At 45.3% G+C, this 19,297-nt stretch overlaps 1 protein-coding gene across 1 annotated transcript in view; it reads left to right on the top strand.

The window, feature by feature from the left end:
* LOC8024703 (CCAAT/enhancer-binding protein zeta) overlaps nucleotides 1-19,297 on the top strand; it is a 49,821-nt gene that overhangs the window by 22,400 nt on the left and 8,124 nt on the right. The window contains exons 8-12 of the mRNA XM_040210231.3: nucleotides 2,120-2,317; nucleotides 8,891-9,216; nucleotides 12,469-12,657; nucleotides 15,498-15,672; nucleotides 17,451-17,646. Coding sequence (XP_040066165.1) covers nucleotides 2,120-2,317; nucleotides 8,891-9,216; nucleotides 12,469-12,657; nucleotides 15,498-15,672; nucleotides 17,451-17,646 — 1,084 coding nt within the window. The remainder of the gene's footprint in view (nucleotides 1-2,119; nucleotides 2,318-8,890; nucleotides 9,217-12,468; nucleotides 12,658-15,497; nucleotides 15,673-17,450; nucleotides 17,647-19,297) is intronic.

The following is a 19,297-nucleotide window of genomic DNA, read 5'->3' as shown; positions in this document are numbered from 1 at the left end:
CCTGTACTATAGGGTTGTTTGTTTTAAAACAAAAAAATACCTACTCAGAAGGACCACCCCCAAAAGATGCCCCACCCCCAAAAGATAACCCACCCCTATTTTTGGCTTGATTTGCTATATTCTTTTAAACACCGAAAGCTAGCCCACCCCTAGTAATCATAGTGCTCGGATCAAAGATGACCTCGTTGTAAATGCGGCTAGGTAGCTATGGCAAGATATACTAAACAAACGTTGCCGACTCAGGAGTACAGTCATTTTTGCTTCATTGTTCCTCGCCGTTATAACAAGTTCAGCAGGAAAGCACAATCTAAAAATAGTGTTTTTCAGCTTTTCCAGGTCGTGCACCAAAAGCTAGCGCACTCCTTATTTTCACCCGATTTGTTCTTGAATTTAGCCGGGCTATTCTCGGAATATTACAATAAATGTAAAAAGTGCCACGCAAAAATAAAAAAAAAAAAACAGAAATCAATTAGAAAACAGGGGATACACTTGCGTTCACACCTGTTCAGACATGTTGCGAGGTGCCTATGCAAGGTAGCTGAAACTTTTGGAATAAAGTGCTCTCGCTGCAAATCATTACAGTAAGATTGGAAAAAATACTGCTAGAAAAAGCAGCAGACCCCAGTTTCCTTCCAAGTGGGCAACTCCGCTTCATTTTTGATTCAAAAGCGCAAACACCAAGGAAATGTGTAGCCAACTAGCCCAACAATGTGTAGCCAACTAGCCCAACAGTTAATTTTGATTAATTTAGATATTTAGAAAACTATGTAGCCCTCTTCAGTATCATATAGGAAGACCCCATGTCAAATATTACGATCTAATTCCGTTTATATATTTAATCAACTGGCCAGCAAACCTTCAAGCGAGCCAAGTCGCCGAAATCTGCCAACTCTAGCGTGCGGCGCGAGGCGCAATCGTCAGCGCAGTCAATGCGACGGAGTTGGAGTGGCCAACGTTGAACCGCTATGTCAGAGGCATGACTACGTCATTCTCACGTTTTGCTTGTTTTTACTTCTCAGAGCGAAATTGAACGATGACGTCATGAGTTTCTCCTCCCGGTGTTGGCTGACCGGGTGTTCACGTGATTACCGTAACACGGATGCGCTAGTTTGCACTGCCCTGCACGCTTATCGGTCTGTTTCTCCGCTCCCCTTCTCCTCTTTTGTCTTCTCCCCTTCCCCCTCTCCCCCGGGCCATCACTGTCCACGCCATGCAAAGCAACCTGCCCGCGTCCAATAAAAAAAAGAAAAAAAATAAGACCTGCTTGCGTCGCGTGTCCTGTTTCTCGCTCCCTTCCGAACGTCACAAGACCACGTGGTTCGATGTGACGTGGCCATGACTCTGACGACCCGAGACCAATGTTGCCTGACGCAACCGAAGTTTCGGTTTCGGTATCTGCTGATGTTTAAATTAGGATTACACAAATAATGTTCCACATTTCGCGAATCCGAAGACGTAGAGTTGTTTAGTAGTGCTTTGTGAATTTGAATCACATGGAAGCCTAAATTTTTCGGAATTGAGCGGAGTTGCCCTTTAAGGTTGTGCAGTGAAAAGCAGGCAACACCATAGGGTGGTTTCGTAAAACATCTTTTCCCTTCCGGTAAGCCGCATTCCACTACATTGATAAACAGGATCCGTCGCCATCTGCATTGGTTTGCACGTAGGCACTTAGTTGTTGGCGTTGCCTTTCGTGTTAGTGAAATGCCAAAGCATGGCGAATGCTCCGTCAATGACAGAACTCAATGAGTATAATAGGAGACGGGCCGCTTGTCGCCCCGGGTGGCATCTACTGGGGCCACCTTGGCCGCCGACTTCTCGTTCGGCGGCTGGTGTCAGTCCAAATAAAGACCACTATGCATAAAGATATAGTGCCTGACGATTCTCAGATTCTCCTTTGTATCGCTGACTACTCCGACGAACACGGACCTCAAAAGAACTCGACTAAGCTGGAAAACTTTGCCCCTGCATATAAAAAGGCTTACTAAGAGAGTTTGTCGATGCGGCTTCCGGCAAACTTCCGAGCCGGAAGTGCATCGCATAAAACTGCCTCGTTCCTGTATTTGATTTGTCGAAGCAACGGCGAGAGGGTGAACCACATTGGACAAATCTTCTGATGCAGGCCTGTCTCTACCAGACACCGCATCTCGCCTGCGGTATGTTGGTCTTGGTGTCGGAAGTGCTCAAGATTAGGCCCAAGCTACTGGAGACTCGGTCGTTCGACGCCACTGCCCAGGACGCTCCATCGACCAATGGCATTGCGGGCGACGCCGACGACGACAGCGAGGACGAACACTACGAGGACGCTCCAGATGACAGCGTGAGACTCATTTTAATACGTGATGTGTTTATGGGCTGGATTTCGTGTGAAAAGCGTTTGTGCTCAAGCGTGACAAAAAGCCGTTGCATGCGGGCCAAGGCACCATAAAGCATTTCATAATGATTAGTTACTCAATTTTAAATCGCATATATGTGTAAAAATTTATATTCAATGTTTCAATTTTTTTTGTTTTTCGTTTTTTCTTTTTATTTCGCTGTGCTGTTGAACTGCCCAGGGGATGAGGCTTAGTGAGACGATATAAGTCTCCTTTCCCCTGTCTTCCTAAACGTTTATCTGCATAAAAAAAAAAATTATTTTTATTTGATGCATATTTTGAGTTATACTGATAATTCAAACTCAGATATTTCATACTTCTGGTTAATTCAAACAAATTAAAAAAAATTAGTTGTCCCACTATGTTTTTAATGCATTTATAAGCTGCTTAACTGGAAGGGTTTCCATATTATTCATACACCCCCTTTGAGCTCACTTCTTGCCGATCACTGGTGCACTGCAAAGAAGGAACACCCGCGGAGCTCGCTTCCACGGGTCTTGTTTTTTTTTCAGTGCACCTGTGCTTGCTAAAGGCTCTGTTATACTCCGACGTAACGCGTGCGCGCGTGCGAGCGCGTCACAGCGACGTCACGTCGGCGAAAGCCCGACGCTCTACACTCCGGCGTCGTGGCGTAACCAACGCGACCGACGTCGTTCGACGCAGCCTGACCGCCTCGACGCCAAAATGGAGCATTCCGTATTCCGCGCCGGCCGCGCCGGCGACGCCGGACCAGGATGGATCACGCGCTGGTTCCCGGCAGCCCTCGCGCGGAAGCGCGGCGAATACGAGCAATAGCAGACGAGAGGAGCACCACTCCGTGTGGCGTCATGTTTGAAGAATCGGACTCGGTCAGTCGAGAAGCTGATCGAGGGAATTTGTCCTCACCCGTGTGTCTACGACACGAGGAAGCTTGAGTACCGTAGACTGGGCGCTTGTCAAAGATGTACCGTATGTGCATTGACCGCCTGCGCTGGCAGCGCAGGCGGTGCACCAACAGTGCAAGGGAAAGTTTTCGTCGTGCAAGGTACGTTCACGCCATCGCTCAAACTTGGCGCTCAAGAAGCGCGAAAATTTTCGTCTGCTATTATAAACGAAAAGGAACCGGAAGTGGTGCACTCGCAGGAAATGTGCCCTCGTAGTCAGATTTTGCGCATGCGCCGCGCCAGCGGCCCACCGATGCAAGCCGCGGGAGCCGCCAGGGCCGCCGGAGTATAAAGAGGGCGAATTTTTGACGCATGCGGCGTGACTGACGTGACGTAGCCGACTTCGATCAGCGTTCGCTTGCGCGCGCGTTACGTCGGAGTATAACAGAGCCTTAAGAAGTGTGCATAACGGGGCCAGTTGACAATAGACAACATTTTTTTCTGGATGAACAAATTTAATTTTGTATTGAGGTTTCATGTGCTGTCTAAACACTCCTTGGATATAATCAGCGTTTTTGAGGGATGAATAAACTTACCTCATACATTTCACCAATGTTTCGTGTGTGGCATACCTGGTTATAATTAGTAGATCTGTGTAGAGCAAATCATCAGATATATGTGTTGTATGTGTAGCCACCCATATAACCCATGTAGCCACCCTTAGAACAAAATCGGATGAATTTATGTCCAATCTGCTAGGTACCGATTACGATATTGTCATATTGTCAGAAACATGGCTTCATGACGGCATTGCGAATAGTGAATATTTTACACCTGCCTTTACTGTGTTTCGTAGAGATCGTGATTATACTTCCGGGATAAAATATGGAGGTGGTGTATTGATAGCTTGCAAACAATCACTGAATGCACATAGGCGAAATGATTTGGAAACCTATCAAGAATGCGTCTGGGTCGAGATACCGTCTGGTGACGGGTTCAACTTTCTAATTGGAGCATATTATTTCCCTCCCGCTTCAGATGCGGCTCTCTTTGTAAGCCACTTTAATTTTCTTGAAAATAAAATAGACGTTACTAAATATTGCGTGCAACTATACGGGGATTTTAATCTACCGAAAGTTGACTGGATTAATGGTCGTATTAACAGTGAAAGCTCCTGCACACGTCAAAAAGTGTCTTGTTTGTTTAACTTCATAAATTTTAATGATTTTACACAACACAACATGTTCGTGAACTGTTCCGGTAACATTCTTGATCTGGTTTTATCTAACATTCCTACTTCGAAAGTGGCTCGTGTAGACGATCCGCTGGTCACCCCTGATGCGTATCATCCTCCCCTTACGGTTTCGTTTTCTATGTTTCTCAGGTCAAGGGTTTCGTCTGGTGCACTACGGTACGCGTACAGCGCTGGCGATTACTTTAGTTTATACAAATATTTTGAACAATATGATTGGACTGATGTCTTACAATGCTCTGACGTAGATTCGATGGTGGATAGTTTCACAGCGGTAGTCAATGATGCCATGAACTTGTTTGTTCCCCAGCGCACCAACCGCCCAGAGAAGTACCCGAAGTGGTTTTCCAAAGATTTGCGATACTACTTGAGATTAAAATTACGTTACCACAGATTATATAAAAAAACGAGGCTCGGCTTGTGGTATGAAAAATTTAGCATCTGTCGTGAATTAACAAAAAAGCTTCTTGCTAACGACCAATATCACTACCGCAGGCAGATGGAGCGTAACCTGAACAAGCGACCAGAAGAATTCTGGCGCTATGTGAAAAAGCATACCACGAAGAACTTTAACGATATAACGCTGAGCAACGGGTCAGTTATTGAAACGTCCCCAAAATCTGTTTGTGAGTTGTTTTCGCATCATTTCAGTTCATGCTTTTCCAATGTCAACACCCCTTTACCCATGACATGTAATACTACTTTTGATGACTATTTACCTTTTACTAGATGTACTGTTCACGAAGTGCTTTTAGCTATTGGAAAGCTGAATTCTAAACTGTCCACAGGTTCAGATGGTATTCCCAACTTCGTTCTAAAAGGATGTGCCGAATGTTTTGCTCCTGTTCTTGAAAAAGTGTTTAACTTGTCTATACAGAGTGGTGTCTTTCCAGAAAAATGGAAATATTCAATAGTAGTCCCGATTTTTAAGTCAGGTAATTCTTGTGATGTTAGTAACTATCGTCCTGTTTCCCTTCTCAATGCATTTTCAAAGGTTTTTGAGAAGCTGGTGTACAATCGTTTGTATAATTATTTTAAAAGAAAGTTTGTTCTTGCACAGCACGGTTTCGTCAAAGGCAGATCCGTCGAGACAAATCTGTGCACATTTTTAAATTTTGCTTTTCCAATTATTCAGTCTCGGGGCCAAGTAGACGCAATATATCTGGATATGTCCAAAGCCTTCGATAAGGTCAATCGTGAGCTGTTATTGCTGAAACTTAGGGACTATGGCCTGAGCCCTGAGTACAATACCTGGTTTACGAGTTATCTTCATAAAAGGCAGAACTGTGTAAGGGTATCTGGCTTCTTGTCTCGTCCATTCATTTCTATATCAGGAGTGCCCCAAGGCTTAAACCTTGGACCTTTGTTGTTTCTTATTTTTATAAATGATTTGGTGTCGTCCGTAAAACACTTTCAATTACTTATGTTCGCAGATGACGTGAAGTTGTTTCGGGAGGTCACCTCAGTCAATGACTGTACTTTGCTGCAGGACGATCTTCGTTCAGTGGTAGAATGGTGCAGTTCTAACAATCTTTTCTTAAATCCGCGCAAAACAAAAGTCATGTCGCTGTCAAGAAAGCGTCACAATTTATTCTATGCATATGTTCTGGAAAATGAAACGATCTGTCGGACCATGCAGATGCGAGACCTAGGTGTTCTTGTGGACGACCATCTTTTTTTCCTTTCTCATGTAAACTCCATTATCAGCCAGTCATTGCGCACGCTAGGAATAATGTCTCGCTTAACTAGACCATCTATCACTCATCACTGTCTCTTGAAATTATATAGTACCCATGTGCGTTCGAAACTAGAATTTGCATCTGTAGTCTGGAACTGCATATCTATAACAGCAAGTGAAAGTATAGAACATGTACAAAAGCGATTTGTGCGCATCATTTACGACCGATATTTTGTAAGAAAGTGTTTTTATGAATATAATTCGATTTTAGCAAAATTAACATTGGGCACCTTAGGTAAAAGAAGGTCCATTCGGGATGTTCAGTTTTTACATAGGCTAATTCATAATGCAATAGACAGCCCTACTCTCCTCACCTGTGTTCACTTTCGCATACCACTTAGAACAAACTCTAGAAATCCTAGAGTCTTTTACCCAGACCTCATTCGAAACGCATCACCGGTTTCGCGTATCCAACATGTTTTAAACACGCAATTTAGTGACGTCGATATTTTTAGTACAAACCTGTCTTTTGGAGAACGATCATTTTGATGCATGTGTTTTTAATTGGCATATATACACGTTTGTGTGCTTGCATGTTTTTTTTTTTTTTTTTTTCACAACTCTTTATTTTGTCTACTCTGTATTTTGGGTGTATTTCAATTGTGTGTGCTTAACCCAGTAGGCTTTCGAGCTGTTGGTTAGCACAAGAGAAAAATAAACATTGATTGATTGATTGATTGATTGATAACAAATCATAATTTTTTTTGCATCATATTTAGATAAATATTTGATAAATCAAACAAAATTCGTGGCTTCCTGGAGTATAAATTAATGAGTGTCTACTATAATTAAACAGACTTAATAATAACTAAGGGGCGAGCAGGTCTTAATAGTCCTTTTGCCAAATTACCCGAGCATCAAGGAGAATGCTAGAAATGTAGATACACGCGCCGCCTGTGCTCGTCTTATCTGTAGAAAAGGTTTGAAGTAAGTGGCCGAAAGAAGGCATTGATGAACGCATCGTATGGAGTGCCATTTGTTTTGGGTGTTTGCTCTAGGACTTCTGCAGGAGGCTGCATGTGCGGCGTGTGTAACTACACTCATACATGCTCCTCGTTGCTCAGGTAATGGACCTCTCTCCTCTGTGCATACGTACACCCTCTCCCATTGTCTTGCTTCCCAGTGTTGCCATTTCAGGAGGGCACAGTCCCTCATGACCAACAATGTCAGGCACCTGCCTTTGTGCAAATTTAGTTTCTTCTAGGGACTCTTTTTCTGAGTAGCGGCAGCCTTCCTATACTAGGTTTCAACTTGAGTCAGAGTGCAATCGAAACCTAAAGGACACATAAACACATACACACAGACTGAAAGCGCACTGTCTCAGCATACCTTCTGCTGCATTCGATTGGATGAGCTGCAGCGAATATGCTCAAAGAAAGACGGCGAAAGCCACAATGTTGCGTTTTCGGCGTTACTTGATTGGTGACATGGGCTTCTGGCGTCCACTGCGCTCTGACAGCATCGGCATATCTTCTTCCTCCTCCTACTCCGTGCAAACTCCTTATCTTTGCTCTTTTGCACCCTCGTGTTGACGGCAGCACTGCCCTGGTCGCTTCAAGATGGTAGGGGGCAGTCTTCAGAGGATGTCGTTGCTTTTTACAGCGAAGCTGTATACCTCTACCAGTCAAGAAAATTTTCGCGTCGTTGGCGTTGTAAGCCAAAAACTCCCGGCAAACAACTGAAAGCAAAGCAGCATATCTCCTTTGAAATCAGGCATACAGCATACAGCTCAGTATCCGTTTCAATAAAGAAAATCACAAAACAAGCATCAACAAAACAAGCATCAAAACCACATAGTGGATGATAAGGCGCGTGTGAACAATAAGAACACCCTCCCATGCGTTCCGGTAAAGATTAGGTTTGCAGCTGCTTCGAAAGAGGTTGACGTCATTCGAAGCACTCGTGTGTAGTGCAGATCGCATGATGGATGATAACGGCGCCTGCGAACAATGCGATGCACGTAGTGACGTCACTAGCCTTTCATATATAAAAGAAAAACCTGCCTATGTCCCGTTTCACCTTACGTCCGGACGCTGCGGATGCTACGAGCTATCTAAGCCAATCCCGTTCTGTGAACGTATCCTGTGATATGCTTTCCGCGCGTCGCTGTGCCCCCTCTCTAAGGTCACGTGACACTCACACGGCCTCCGATTGGCTCCGATGGCTCGTAACATCCGCTGCGCTTAAACGTAAGATGCAACGGAGTATAGCAACTGATTTCATTGTTGCTGCATCACTGCGATAGATAGGCCATGTATAGTTGGGACTCCCTAGGAGCAGCGTGAATACTAGGAGTGGCAAAGGGAAAAAAAAGGGCAGTACGACCAGCGGCAGCATGCTGCGACTGGCGGCGGCATTTTGTATAGTGTAGTAGGCAATCGTTGCAGGTGATAACCACAGCTTCGCTGACCAACCACCTTCACAGCGTGGACTGGAGCCCCAATTCTTTGTATACAGGGCTTTAAAAAGTAGACTTGTGATGGGACTGCCACGCTGGGGAAGGAAGGGAACTAGACACGCGAGTGCTTGGAACGACAACAAAAAGAGAGGGCAGAGACATTGCCTGCGTTTTTGTTGACGCACATTAAAAATGCACGGAACCCTAGCCATAAACAGCTTCGCTGTAAAGGGTCCCCTTAGCAAAAGGTCTATTTTGTGCTTGCAGGACGACGACAATTCTTTGGCTCTGAAGCCAGCAAGCAAAGAGGCTCCTGCCACCACCGCGCCCAAGAGCTCCTGGGTTCACACGGTGTCGGCCTCGACGTCTCGCAGCCCCGAGGGAAAGCCCAGGGCCCCGAGAGGCTACGAGCCCCTGGCACGAAACCCGCTCTACTGCGGGGCGGAGCACAGCGCCGCCTGGGAGCTGCGCCACCTCAGCCAGCACCACCACCCGACCGTGGCGCTGTTCGCCAGTCGAGTGCTCTCGGGAAGGCCGGTGGCTTATCCTGGGGACCCCTTGCAGGATTTCACGCTCTCCCGCTTTCTCGACAGGTGCGTTTTCTTTATCCCAGCTGACTCCGAGGAACTTCTTTCTCGGAAGCCCGCCGTTACTTAATATCACTTTGGATGAACACTGGATTGATTTTTCGCATTGCATAAATGAGGCAAGCATCTCAGAGCTGAAGCTTCACCCGATGGTGACATAAGTAGCGATAATAGCTTGCGACAGTTTCAGAGCATGGCTTAACTTTTCTCCTATGTACACTGCGTGACACTGTTAGCAAAAGCAAACCATTGTTGGTTTTTTTAGTTTTCTTTTTAGTATTGAAGGGCTGTCATCAGTATTACTACAGCGTGTAGACAAACGTTTTTAAGGCTCTTTAAACGTCTTGCAAAAATAGATTTCTCAATGTATCGCGCTGCAATTTAGTACTCAGGTGCAAGCAGGCATATGAAATTTACAGTGGAAAAAATCAAGGAATTAACTTACCTCGTTCAAAAAGGAAAAAAAACAAACAGAAACCTGTTCAGGCCAATCTATGTGGCCACTTCGCAAACGATTCACTCATAGCGAGAAGTGCTGATGGCAGATGGCGTACACCGCATCGTGGGTGCGCCAGTCGATTTGGGTGGGTCAATAGGAGGCGATCCCGCAAAAGAACCCGAATCGGCCGACGCATCCTTGATGTGGCATATCCCCACCCGGTGGCAGCACTTCTCGCTACTTGTGCATCGTCTGTGAAGTGACTGCGTAAATTGCCTAAACAAGTTTTTTTTTGTTTTAACAAAGTATTGTTTATTTTTTTTTTTTTTTTGCACTGTACATTTTCATCACCTGCTTGCACCTCTGCTTGCCACTCCTTAGAAATCACCACTTTTCCCATGGTAAAGAAAGAGTTAAAGAGACACTGAAGTGGAAAAAAAAGTTTTTTTTAAGTGGCCCAACTTGGGCACATTTTTTTCCATAAATATTGAATTGATCAGTTGAGGAGATCTTCGTCTAAACACTTTAGTAACTGCAGAACGACTCGTTCTTATTAAAATAGAAGAGCTCAATGAGCTGCTCTCAATGACCTCTCTGCAGACATTGGCAGCCATGTTTTTTATCGTTTGGAACCAAAGCGGAGAGGCAACCTCGGGATATATTGTCACGAATGACAATGGATGAGGCGGTGATAACTGAAGAAACTAAACGTTTAATGGGGCGAACTTGTGCCCAAAAAAATAAAAAGGAAACAGAAGATAACAGCAGAGCGTCGTGGGCGTTGAAGTCGGTGTAAGAGCAGAGTCGAACGCTGGGGCAAGACTGACTGCGGCTTGCCACACGGAGCCCTTTTTGTACACGCGTGAGCTTCTCGAACAATCGGCCGTAGAAGGTTCGCGCATAGAACATTCTAACCTCGAACATGCAACAGAGTTCTCGAATTTCCGAGAACAGTAAATTGCAAGAATAAATAGAAGGGGTGTCGCGACCAGGAATCGAACCCTGGCCTTCTGCGTAGAAGGCAAGCGCGATAAGCGTTAGGCCACGGACGCACCGCCTACTTGGTCAGCTGTGCTCATGGCAATCTAGATTATTTTTCTCAAACATGAAAATATTGTCAATTAAGATACTATTTACGGCACGGAGAGACAATTTTACAACCAACATTTAACACGTCAATCATCTCCAGCCAATGAGAGCCGAGAAAAGGTGCTTAGTTTTGTAAGCACTGGGCGGGGCCTAGAGCAGGGCAACCCCCCCCCCCCCTTAATTGCATCTAACGGCAAAATTTCGCTCCAAAAATATTTTTTGAGGGGAAAAATTTACTAATAGTTGTTAAACCCATTAAGCAATTGTAAATTCTTCCACTTCACGTTTATTGAAACGGATACTGAGCTGTATGCTGTATGCCTGATTTCAAAGGAGATAGCTATTTTGCCTTCAATTGTTTGCCGGGAGTTTTTTTGCTTACAACGCCAATGGCACAATGGCAACAAAATTAAGTTTTACAGCTTCGCTGTAAAACTTAATTTTGTTGCCATTGTGCCATTAAAAATGGCTTAAAAAATTAAGTTTTACAGCTTCGCTGTAAAACTTAATTTTTTCACTTCAGTGTCCCTTTAAAAGCGTTAGTAAAGAAGTGTCCAAATAAAATACTTCAGGCTGCGTCAAGCAACACTTCACCGCCAAATGAAGTTAAAAAGTTGAAGACCGGCCGTCCGTCTTCTATTTGGATGTCCCTTAGATCTTCCCCTCTCCCATCTTTGGGATTAGACTTGAACAGCGGCGGAGGCCTTGAACAGCGGTGGAGGCCTTGAACAGCGGCGGAGGATGGACTGACAGCCAACAGAGCCTGTGAATGACTGTTTGGACCCACATGATAAGATGTTCTGGGCCTCTGTGAAGGACGTAAGCTGTCTTCAATAGAGGGAAGCTTTTCCCGTGGCAAAACAACCGGACAGAAGCGGATTGCCACACTTCATACGGCGGAGAAGTGTTGCTTCACGTGTTCTTGAAGTGCCCTGTTTGAAGAGCCCTTCACATGCTGTATAGTGGTGAAAAGTGCTCAGTTGTAGTACTAACCAAAGTGGTCAATTTTGATGCCCACCATAATCTTTTTAAACTAAGTTGGGAAAAAGTGACGAAGTCATGTTCATGCATGCAGTGTCGCTTAGTGTACATGCTATAAACTACACCTAGGATAACTGAATTATACTCAAAATCAGATGCAGTGAAGCAAAGGTTACTCTGACCTTTTTTTTTCTCTTGGAACAGTGTGGCTGACTGCAATTATAAAGAATTTTCGTTACGTCACCAAAACGTTTCGAATAACTATGCATTTGCGTTTTCACTGTAAGCTTAAAACAGAGCGTATGAGCTTGTGAATGTGCCATGGTCGAGTTTTCATTTCGCTCATGCTTGGTCCTAGGGTTTATGTGGTCAATAGTGCAGGCATTAGTGTTTTCTACCACTAATTTTGGCTTCGAGTATAACTGTCTTATCACTTTAATAAGAAGAGTAATTTGCAAGAATGGATGTGCACAGCATGTCACTTTTCACTAAACTGGTTTCTACTGTTTTAAGAGCACTACTTAAGGTCTACGCATTCTTACATTCTGTGCATTGCACCGCAATGTTTCAATACTTCTAATCCCTATTTCTTACATAATGGATAAGAAAGCAGAATTTCGGCCATGTAAGAATAGCGATAGAGCGTTTGGATCATGCACCGCATACTGCAGGATGCACAGGTACGACGAAGCCTCGCTCGACACCCAGAAGCTTTTTTATTTGAAATTCTTGCGCCTCAATGCCTCCAGGTTTGTGTACCGCAACCCCAAGAAGGTGGCGCCGCCCGACGAGTACAAGGAGAAGGACCTGGCCGGCAACGTCTTTGGCAAGAGGCGGCAGTATGTGCCGACGGGTGTCCACAAAATGCACGTGCTCAGCCGCGAGTACATGGGGCAGGACGTCAGCCGGATCCCTCCTGAGGAGCAGTACCTCTACAGGTATCGTAGTTTGCATAACAAATCTAGGGGGAACTCTATGCCCCGTTGTATTCGGACGCCTCGAAACGCCAGGGCATAGCAGATAGAGCAATACTCCCTAGATGAGGCCTGTGTGCGATGTGCTGACCAACCAAGACGTGCTGACCAATGATGTCGACGCAAACTAGGCGGCGCTGTATAGATCCACTAGTGATGACATTTGAGGTGTGAAAGGCACAGGTTTTGCCTTCTAGGTACCTTTAAGTACTTAAAATCATCGTTGTTGGTCATCCAAAGCTTTACCTGGAATCTGAGGAGACGCTTTTCCTTGAACGTTGAAACAGTCCGCTTCTGCGGGCACCATTGCCGATCGTTACGATTCGAAACTGCGACTTCTTGAGCCTTACACAAGGTGTAGAGAGTTTCTGGGCGACTTCGTTTTGCTCTCTAACGGACTGTTTCGACATTCAGTACAACGGGCGTGCTTTTGCATAACCACCCTTGTGTCTGTTGCATAATGTAGAAGGTAGAAAAGGCTAGTGTTGGGGGAAGGTTTCTATTCGAAATCTTGCGTTGGAACAGATTATGGTGTTAAGATAGATAGCAAGACTGATTTCGCGAGTAGCAAGCTGCGTGGGGCACATTATTGGCAGGTGGCAAGGGCGATTGCCTTATTGCTTTTGACATCATCTTCAACATTCGGTTTGTCATGAGGTTAGGTCAAATGAACCCTCGAATGGCAAGTTTCTATTTTAATAGGAGTGCATACTCAATCCACAGGTCAAATTGAATATGTGCCATTATTTGAACTGACAGTTGAAAATTTTTAATATACTTGTAGATGCTGAGGAAAATCAATATAATATTGTAATTAGAAAGGCTGCACTGTTGTCTGTTTTACAACATAACACGTGTGAGCTGCATGAAAAAAGTGCTCGCCCCTCCCCCCCTCCCCCCCCCCTAAAGCTTTCATAAATACGTAAAAAACATTGATACCAGTTCTCTAACAATTTATACACATAGCATCTGTAGTTTTCTAACGTAAAACTTTCCTTGGCTAGGTGTTCGGCATTTCGTGAAGCCCAGATGAAAGCGTGGCGGCGAAGCTCGACACTGATTGGTTGACAGGTGGGAGAGGAGGAGTGAGGTGCTCGACGCTGATTGTTTAATGGGGAGGTCACCTGACCTGAGGGAAAGGTGAGGAGGAGCTCGACCACCTGTGCGCACTGAAGGAGAGGAGCTCGAGACTATGGAAGGCTCTGGAAGATTGCCAGGTTAATCGGCCCTGTTAGCGATAGTATCGCTTCATTCTTCGAACAACTGTCAAGTGTACACATAGTACGCATTAAACTATCTCATGAAGAGCGCCATGAACATAGGCGTCTGGCATCTGGAAACTCGAAAGATCACTACACATTTTCAATGCTAGAACGTTTCACGTATCCAACACAATTGCCTAGCAATTTGTCATATTGGAAGTTTAGAATATTCGCACACCTCATTGCCAGTGTTGTGCAGCTGCTAATTTACGGTTGTTATCTTTCAAAAACAAGAATTGAATCATTAGATGTTTAGTTAGCATGAGGTTATAGCAACATTGTTACACTCTGCAGATGAGATATTTAGTCAGTGAAGTACCGCTGCTATCCTAGTGTCTTCAACGTGCACCAAACAGTAACGACGTGGGACTGCACGCCGGTACAGTGCTCAGCTAGATCGAAACTGGCAAGGGTGGGGTTGAGCCCAGGATCCCTGGGTTCTGCAGCATATGCTTTTGCCTTACGTGCTCCTAGCTGCGACGTTTCAATCCACTCGGCCTCCAATTTTTCTCCCACCCGTCAGTGACTTGCAAAAAGAACTACCGTATTTACTTGCGTAATTAACATACTTTTTTTTTCCCGAAAAAGTTACGCATATTTGTTCATTACACTGGGTAAAATTTTTGCATTTGCGCACCTTGCACAAATGTCATTGTAGGTACCAGTATGACACGGTAGGGTACTGTGGCACGTCCACACCCATGGATGCGCACCCACGGCTGGTCGTGGGCATGCCACAGTAACCATGCTGTATAAATTGTGAGCCTTTTTTAGGGCGCTTTCGGCGTGCCTTTTGCCAAATGAAAAGCGCCCTATGAAGTTCATTCAGCACGGAAACCGACGCGACCATTTTTAGGCCTAACCACTTTCACGATTTCTGTTAGAAAGCGGACCACAGACGACGGCATGTTTGTTGACATCAATGCATTTAATGGGCGAAGCATGTCCGGGACTGGTGAATTCCTCGACCCCAGCTTCGTTAGGTGTGCGCGCCGCTCAGTTCTACTGTTGATCACTTCTGCGACTACGCACTTGCAGCCATTACGAGAGCTGCTTGGCTTGGCTTGACTTGGCCTGGCCTGGCCGCTTTGTGGCAAAAGAAAATTCGGTTGGTGGGCTTGGTGGCTAGCTAAGTTGGATGCAGTTTGAAACTCGCGGGGGGAAAAAAGAACTCCAAATATTGATGCCCGTTGCAGGGGGTGTGTTCATTATGCGAGTAAATGCGGTAATTAGTTATTAGATGTTAAGACATTGAGAATTCAACCAACCAAAGTATTTGACAACATTGTTACACACTGTTGAGGAGAAACTTAGCCAGTGCAGTACAACTGCTAGCCTGGGTCTTTGACGTGCACCACACAGTAGTGATACACGACCGTTTGCCGGTACGATGCTCGGTCCAGATTGAAACAGGCAGGGTCGGGAACTGAATCCAGGATCCCTGGGTTCTGCAGCGCTAGCTTTCGCTAGGTATGTGCTCTGAGCTCGTGTGCACTAGCCCACTCGGCCACCAATCCCCTTTCGCTGACTTGCACTGCGCAGGTACTTCCAGCAGACTGGTGGCTTGAAAGAGAAGAAGAAGAAGAAGAAGGTGGAGGAGGAAGATGAATCCGAGGCGGAGAGTGTGGCCAGCGACGACGTCGAAGCGGTCCTTAACCTTTGCGAACCAGGAGTGGACGGAGAGCTCGATTTTGCGGGCGACTTTGTCGCAACCAAGGTTAGACGGAGTTTTGTTCGTGCAGCGTGTCCAAAGGAAGGATTATGCAACGCGAAACGCTCAGAAATTTCGACAACAGAACATCGTATGCTGAAACTTCCATCGCCGAATTTGTGTTTTGTTGGTCCAAGCGTCGTGTTTGAATTTGAGATCTCGGCTTCATTCGTGCCGCACTACAACGCGGATCTAGGAAGAAAAGGGGCAAAGTTGTTGGGGTGTCTTTGTCATTATCACTTTATGTTCTGCAGACAAGAAAATTTAAGAGGCATCAACCTGCATAGTCCCACAATAAATGTATTGAACTTTAAAAGGGCACTAAACAAGGTTATGAGCTCGATTTTTGTCGATGATTGTTGTTATGGAAGATGGGAACTCTTTTTTTTTGGGAGATGCTAAGGAACAAAACAGAAGGTACGTTGCTTGGCATGCATGACAAACTGTTTTTTAAAGCATAAAATGCTTTCTAACGCTTCCCCCAATCCCAAAATTTTACATCTCTATCTCTCTGTGCATTCTTTTGCTAAATTTAGCAAGAAAATAGAGGTCACTTGATTTATGCACCAAGTGGAAAAGTTGACGGCACATGACCTATACGTCAGTTCAGTTTTCCTGCTAAATTTGACGGAAAACTTTACGACTTGCGACCTAAACACCAATCCAGTTTCCTGGATAAATTTAGCCGGCGAAATTGACGTCATACGACCTGATGTCACAGGATCTATGCAGCAATTCACTTTCCCCACTAAATTTAGCAGGGAAATATATGTCACGCAACACACCAATTCCCCCTCCCTCTCTCTTCCTCTCTCCTCCTTCATTTCTCCACCTCTATCCCCTTTCCTTCCTCCCTGCCTCTCCCCTATCTTTTCTCATCTGCCCCTCGCTCTCCCTCCTTCTCCCCCTCCCTGCCCCCTGCTGCAATGCCCTCCATCGCCCCTGCATTGCCTGTCCCTTTCCCCTTTCCTCCCTTCTCCCTCCCCCTCCTCCTTGATCACGAGACAAACAATTCAGTTTCCCCAAAATTGATAAAAGTAGGTGTTCTTCACTCCCAGAATGACTGTTTAAAGGGATACTGAAATGAAAATTGAAAAATGCCTCTCTTGTTTAAAGACGAGGTTAGCACAATCAACGAAACCTGCTAATAGCAATTGCACGTTTGTATTTTGAACGGATGGCTATATTTTTTGTTCCAAACAACCGATTCCAACAAGCGCTCAAAAGAACAGCCATAAGAGAGCACGATGCGTCCCGGGAGATCCGGCGCCTCCAGCGCGTTCGTGAGGTCATGTTTTCTTTCACGGGCAAGGCTACAGGGGGGCTGGCATGGTGGCAAGCTTCGCCACTTGGTGGCGTCAGCGCTTTACAACCTGGCCATTTGAGAAGCCCTCTCCCCGCAGGAATAGGCGTGGGAGTGAAGGAAAATCCAATTCGGCCAAGTTCGACAGGGCTTGCGCGTGCGCAGCTCGCCGCCATATTTTTGCGAGCGGCGCTGCTTTTATGAAAGCTGTATGTTGGGCTAGTTTTTATGGGGAGTTTGATGCAACATTATTCGGTTTATTTGTTTTAAATAATGTTTCGATGTCTTTTCAAGGATTGGTGTCCCCGTGGTGTGGCCAGATTGTGGTTGACATTTAGACAACAAAATAGGGGCTGTTATCTCATCACAGGACATCTCTGATGTCTCCGAAACAGTTGAAATGATTGCTCCTAAATACAGTATGCATTAGAGGACCTTAAAAATAAAAGTCACTCTCGATCTTTTTTTCTGTGTTTTTTAGAGGAAGAAGAAACATATGAAGTCGGGCGATGGTTCTGACGAATCGGACGACGATGGAGACCTGGACGAAGATGAGGACGAAGACGTAGACCTGGCGGGTCTCGAGGATGACGAGGAATACAAACAGGCCCTGGAGGAACTCAACATCGGGAAAGGGAAAACCATCAGGGAGGAAGACATTGAGTTCTCTGACGAGGGTAAGGACGCTTTCGCTCGAACTGATACCAGCCAATCCAGGAGGGGTCTCCTGGATTGGCGGCAGTGATGGTGGACCCGATCCACCGATGGGGAGGGGGGAAGTGTCGGATGATTGCAGTGACAAAAGTTATCTTTGGAGCAACTTCGAAGCTTTGAAACGAAGAATAATCGGCCCTACTCACTTGGTGCACAAGATTTGGTCCGTTTAGCTTTGTAAAAAAAAAAGCAGCATCAATGAAAAAAAAGTTTCATTGCTCAGCTTGACTTACGGTCGAGGGGGGTAAGAAGGTATTCACAAACTCCAAAGGATCCACAGACCTCCATTTGACAACCAATGAGTCTGAGCTTCAAAGAGGGGTTTTATTTCCTTTCGATATTGATGTCCACGTGGAAGTGCAAAGCTGAAGTTAAAGTTGGATTTAGTGTGTTTCTTTTGCGTTTACAAATTAGTTCAGAGCCATAGTTTGACAGCACCAGTGCGAGTGTGCTGCCCCTAACAGTGCATGTGCATGAACTGCACAAGCGTGGGTGCTTGACAAGAATGTTAGAAGTCTGGAGCCCGCCCTCGTAGCTTCTGCTACCCTTGCTTAGTTTTGAGTACTAATTTTTGCATTTTACTTCTGAACAGATAAGTTGGTTTTTGTAACCATTTTCGTATCATTAAACTGCTTACTAGATGCAGAATGAGAGAGGTGTAACAGTAGCTGTCATGTAGAAGTAGTTACCATAGAATACCGAGCATTCATCGAGGTTGCTCTAAGCATACTTTCGACACGCTTTAAAACTAAGCAAAAGACATACAGTCGCCGGCCAAGTTTTTAGACTTTAGAGGGACAGAAAAAATGCCACAATAATAGAGCAGTCCAAAAAATTTGAAGATTAAAAAACTTTCCTTTATTACGTCTAAGTAGGCTTAAAAAATCCGTCAATAGTGCCTTGCATCAGGTTACCCCTCCACTTGCATTTGGCCACCTTCTTCTAGCTTGAGAATCGCTGCCTTTTTTTTTTTAGCGTTTTGGTCGAGCACTTTGCGGCAGGAGAAGAACAGATGGGGCCATGACGTCCAAGCCAGCGTTGTCCGAAAACACGATTTGCCGAGACGAGATGAGAGGCGCAAGTCCACGATTGCAGAATGGCGAATGAGAAAAATGCCAACAAAGATTATGATAATGACGTGCAGCTAGAGAAAACAAAAGCCATAGCATAGGGTCACCTAGCAGTAGAACTTAGCAGTACTAAAGTGGCGCTGCAAAACCAAGCCAATCCATGCGCTGCCAACATAGAATCTAAAATGGCGGCTTCTCAGTGGTGTTTCCCGCTAATTGCTTGTGACGATTTTTGTCCGAAAAATTTAACTTTCGGACATCAAGCTGTCCGAAACATTGGTCGTGAATATGCGCTATTTTTAACGGGTAGGTCACGGTTCCTCCTCTAGGTTCGAAATATTGAACAAGTCCGAATTATTGGCATCCGAAAAATCGGTTGCCGACTGTGTTGAGTGCCCACCCTAGATTTGCTTACCTAGCTAGCCGAGGTGCTCCTCTTCGTCGGACGCTTCTCCGGGCACGCTTATTATGGCAGGGCAGTCTTGCCCTTCAGTGCCCCCATTTTATATGCGTTAGCATTTCTTGCCCCAGCGCAACCAGCCAT

This window comes from Ixodes scapularis, unplaced genomic scaffold (genome assembly GCF_016920785.2).
Source record: "Ixodes scapularis isolate PalLabHiFi unplaced genomic scaffold, ASM1692078v2 PGA_scaffold4__175_contigs__length_147842914, whole genome shotgun sequence".
NCBI classification, from domain to species: domain Eukaryota; kingdom Metazoa; phylum Arthropoda; class Arachnida; order Ixodida; family Ixodidae; genus Ixodes; species Ixodes scapularis.
The sequence above is the reverse complement of the archived record's forward strand: the minus strand, read 5'-3'. Positions and strand labels throughout refer to the sequence as shown.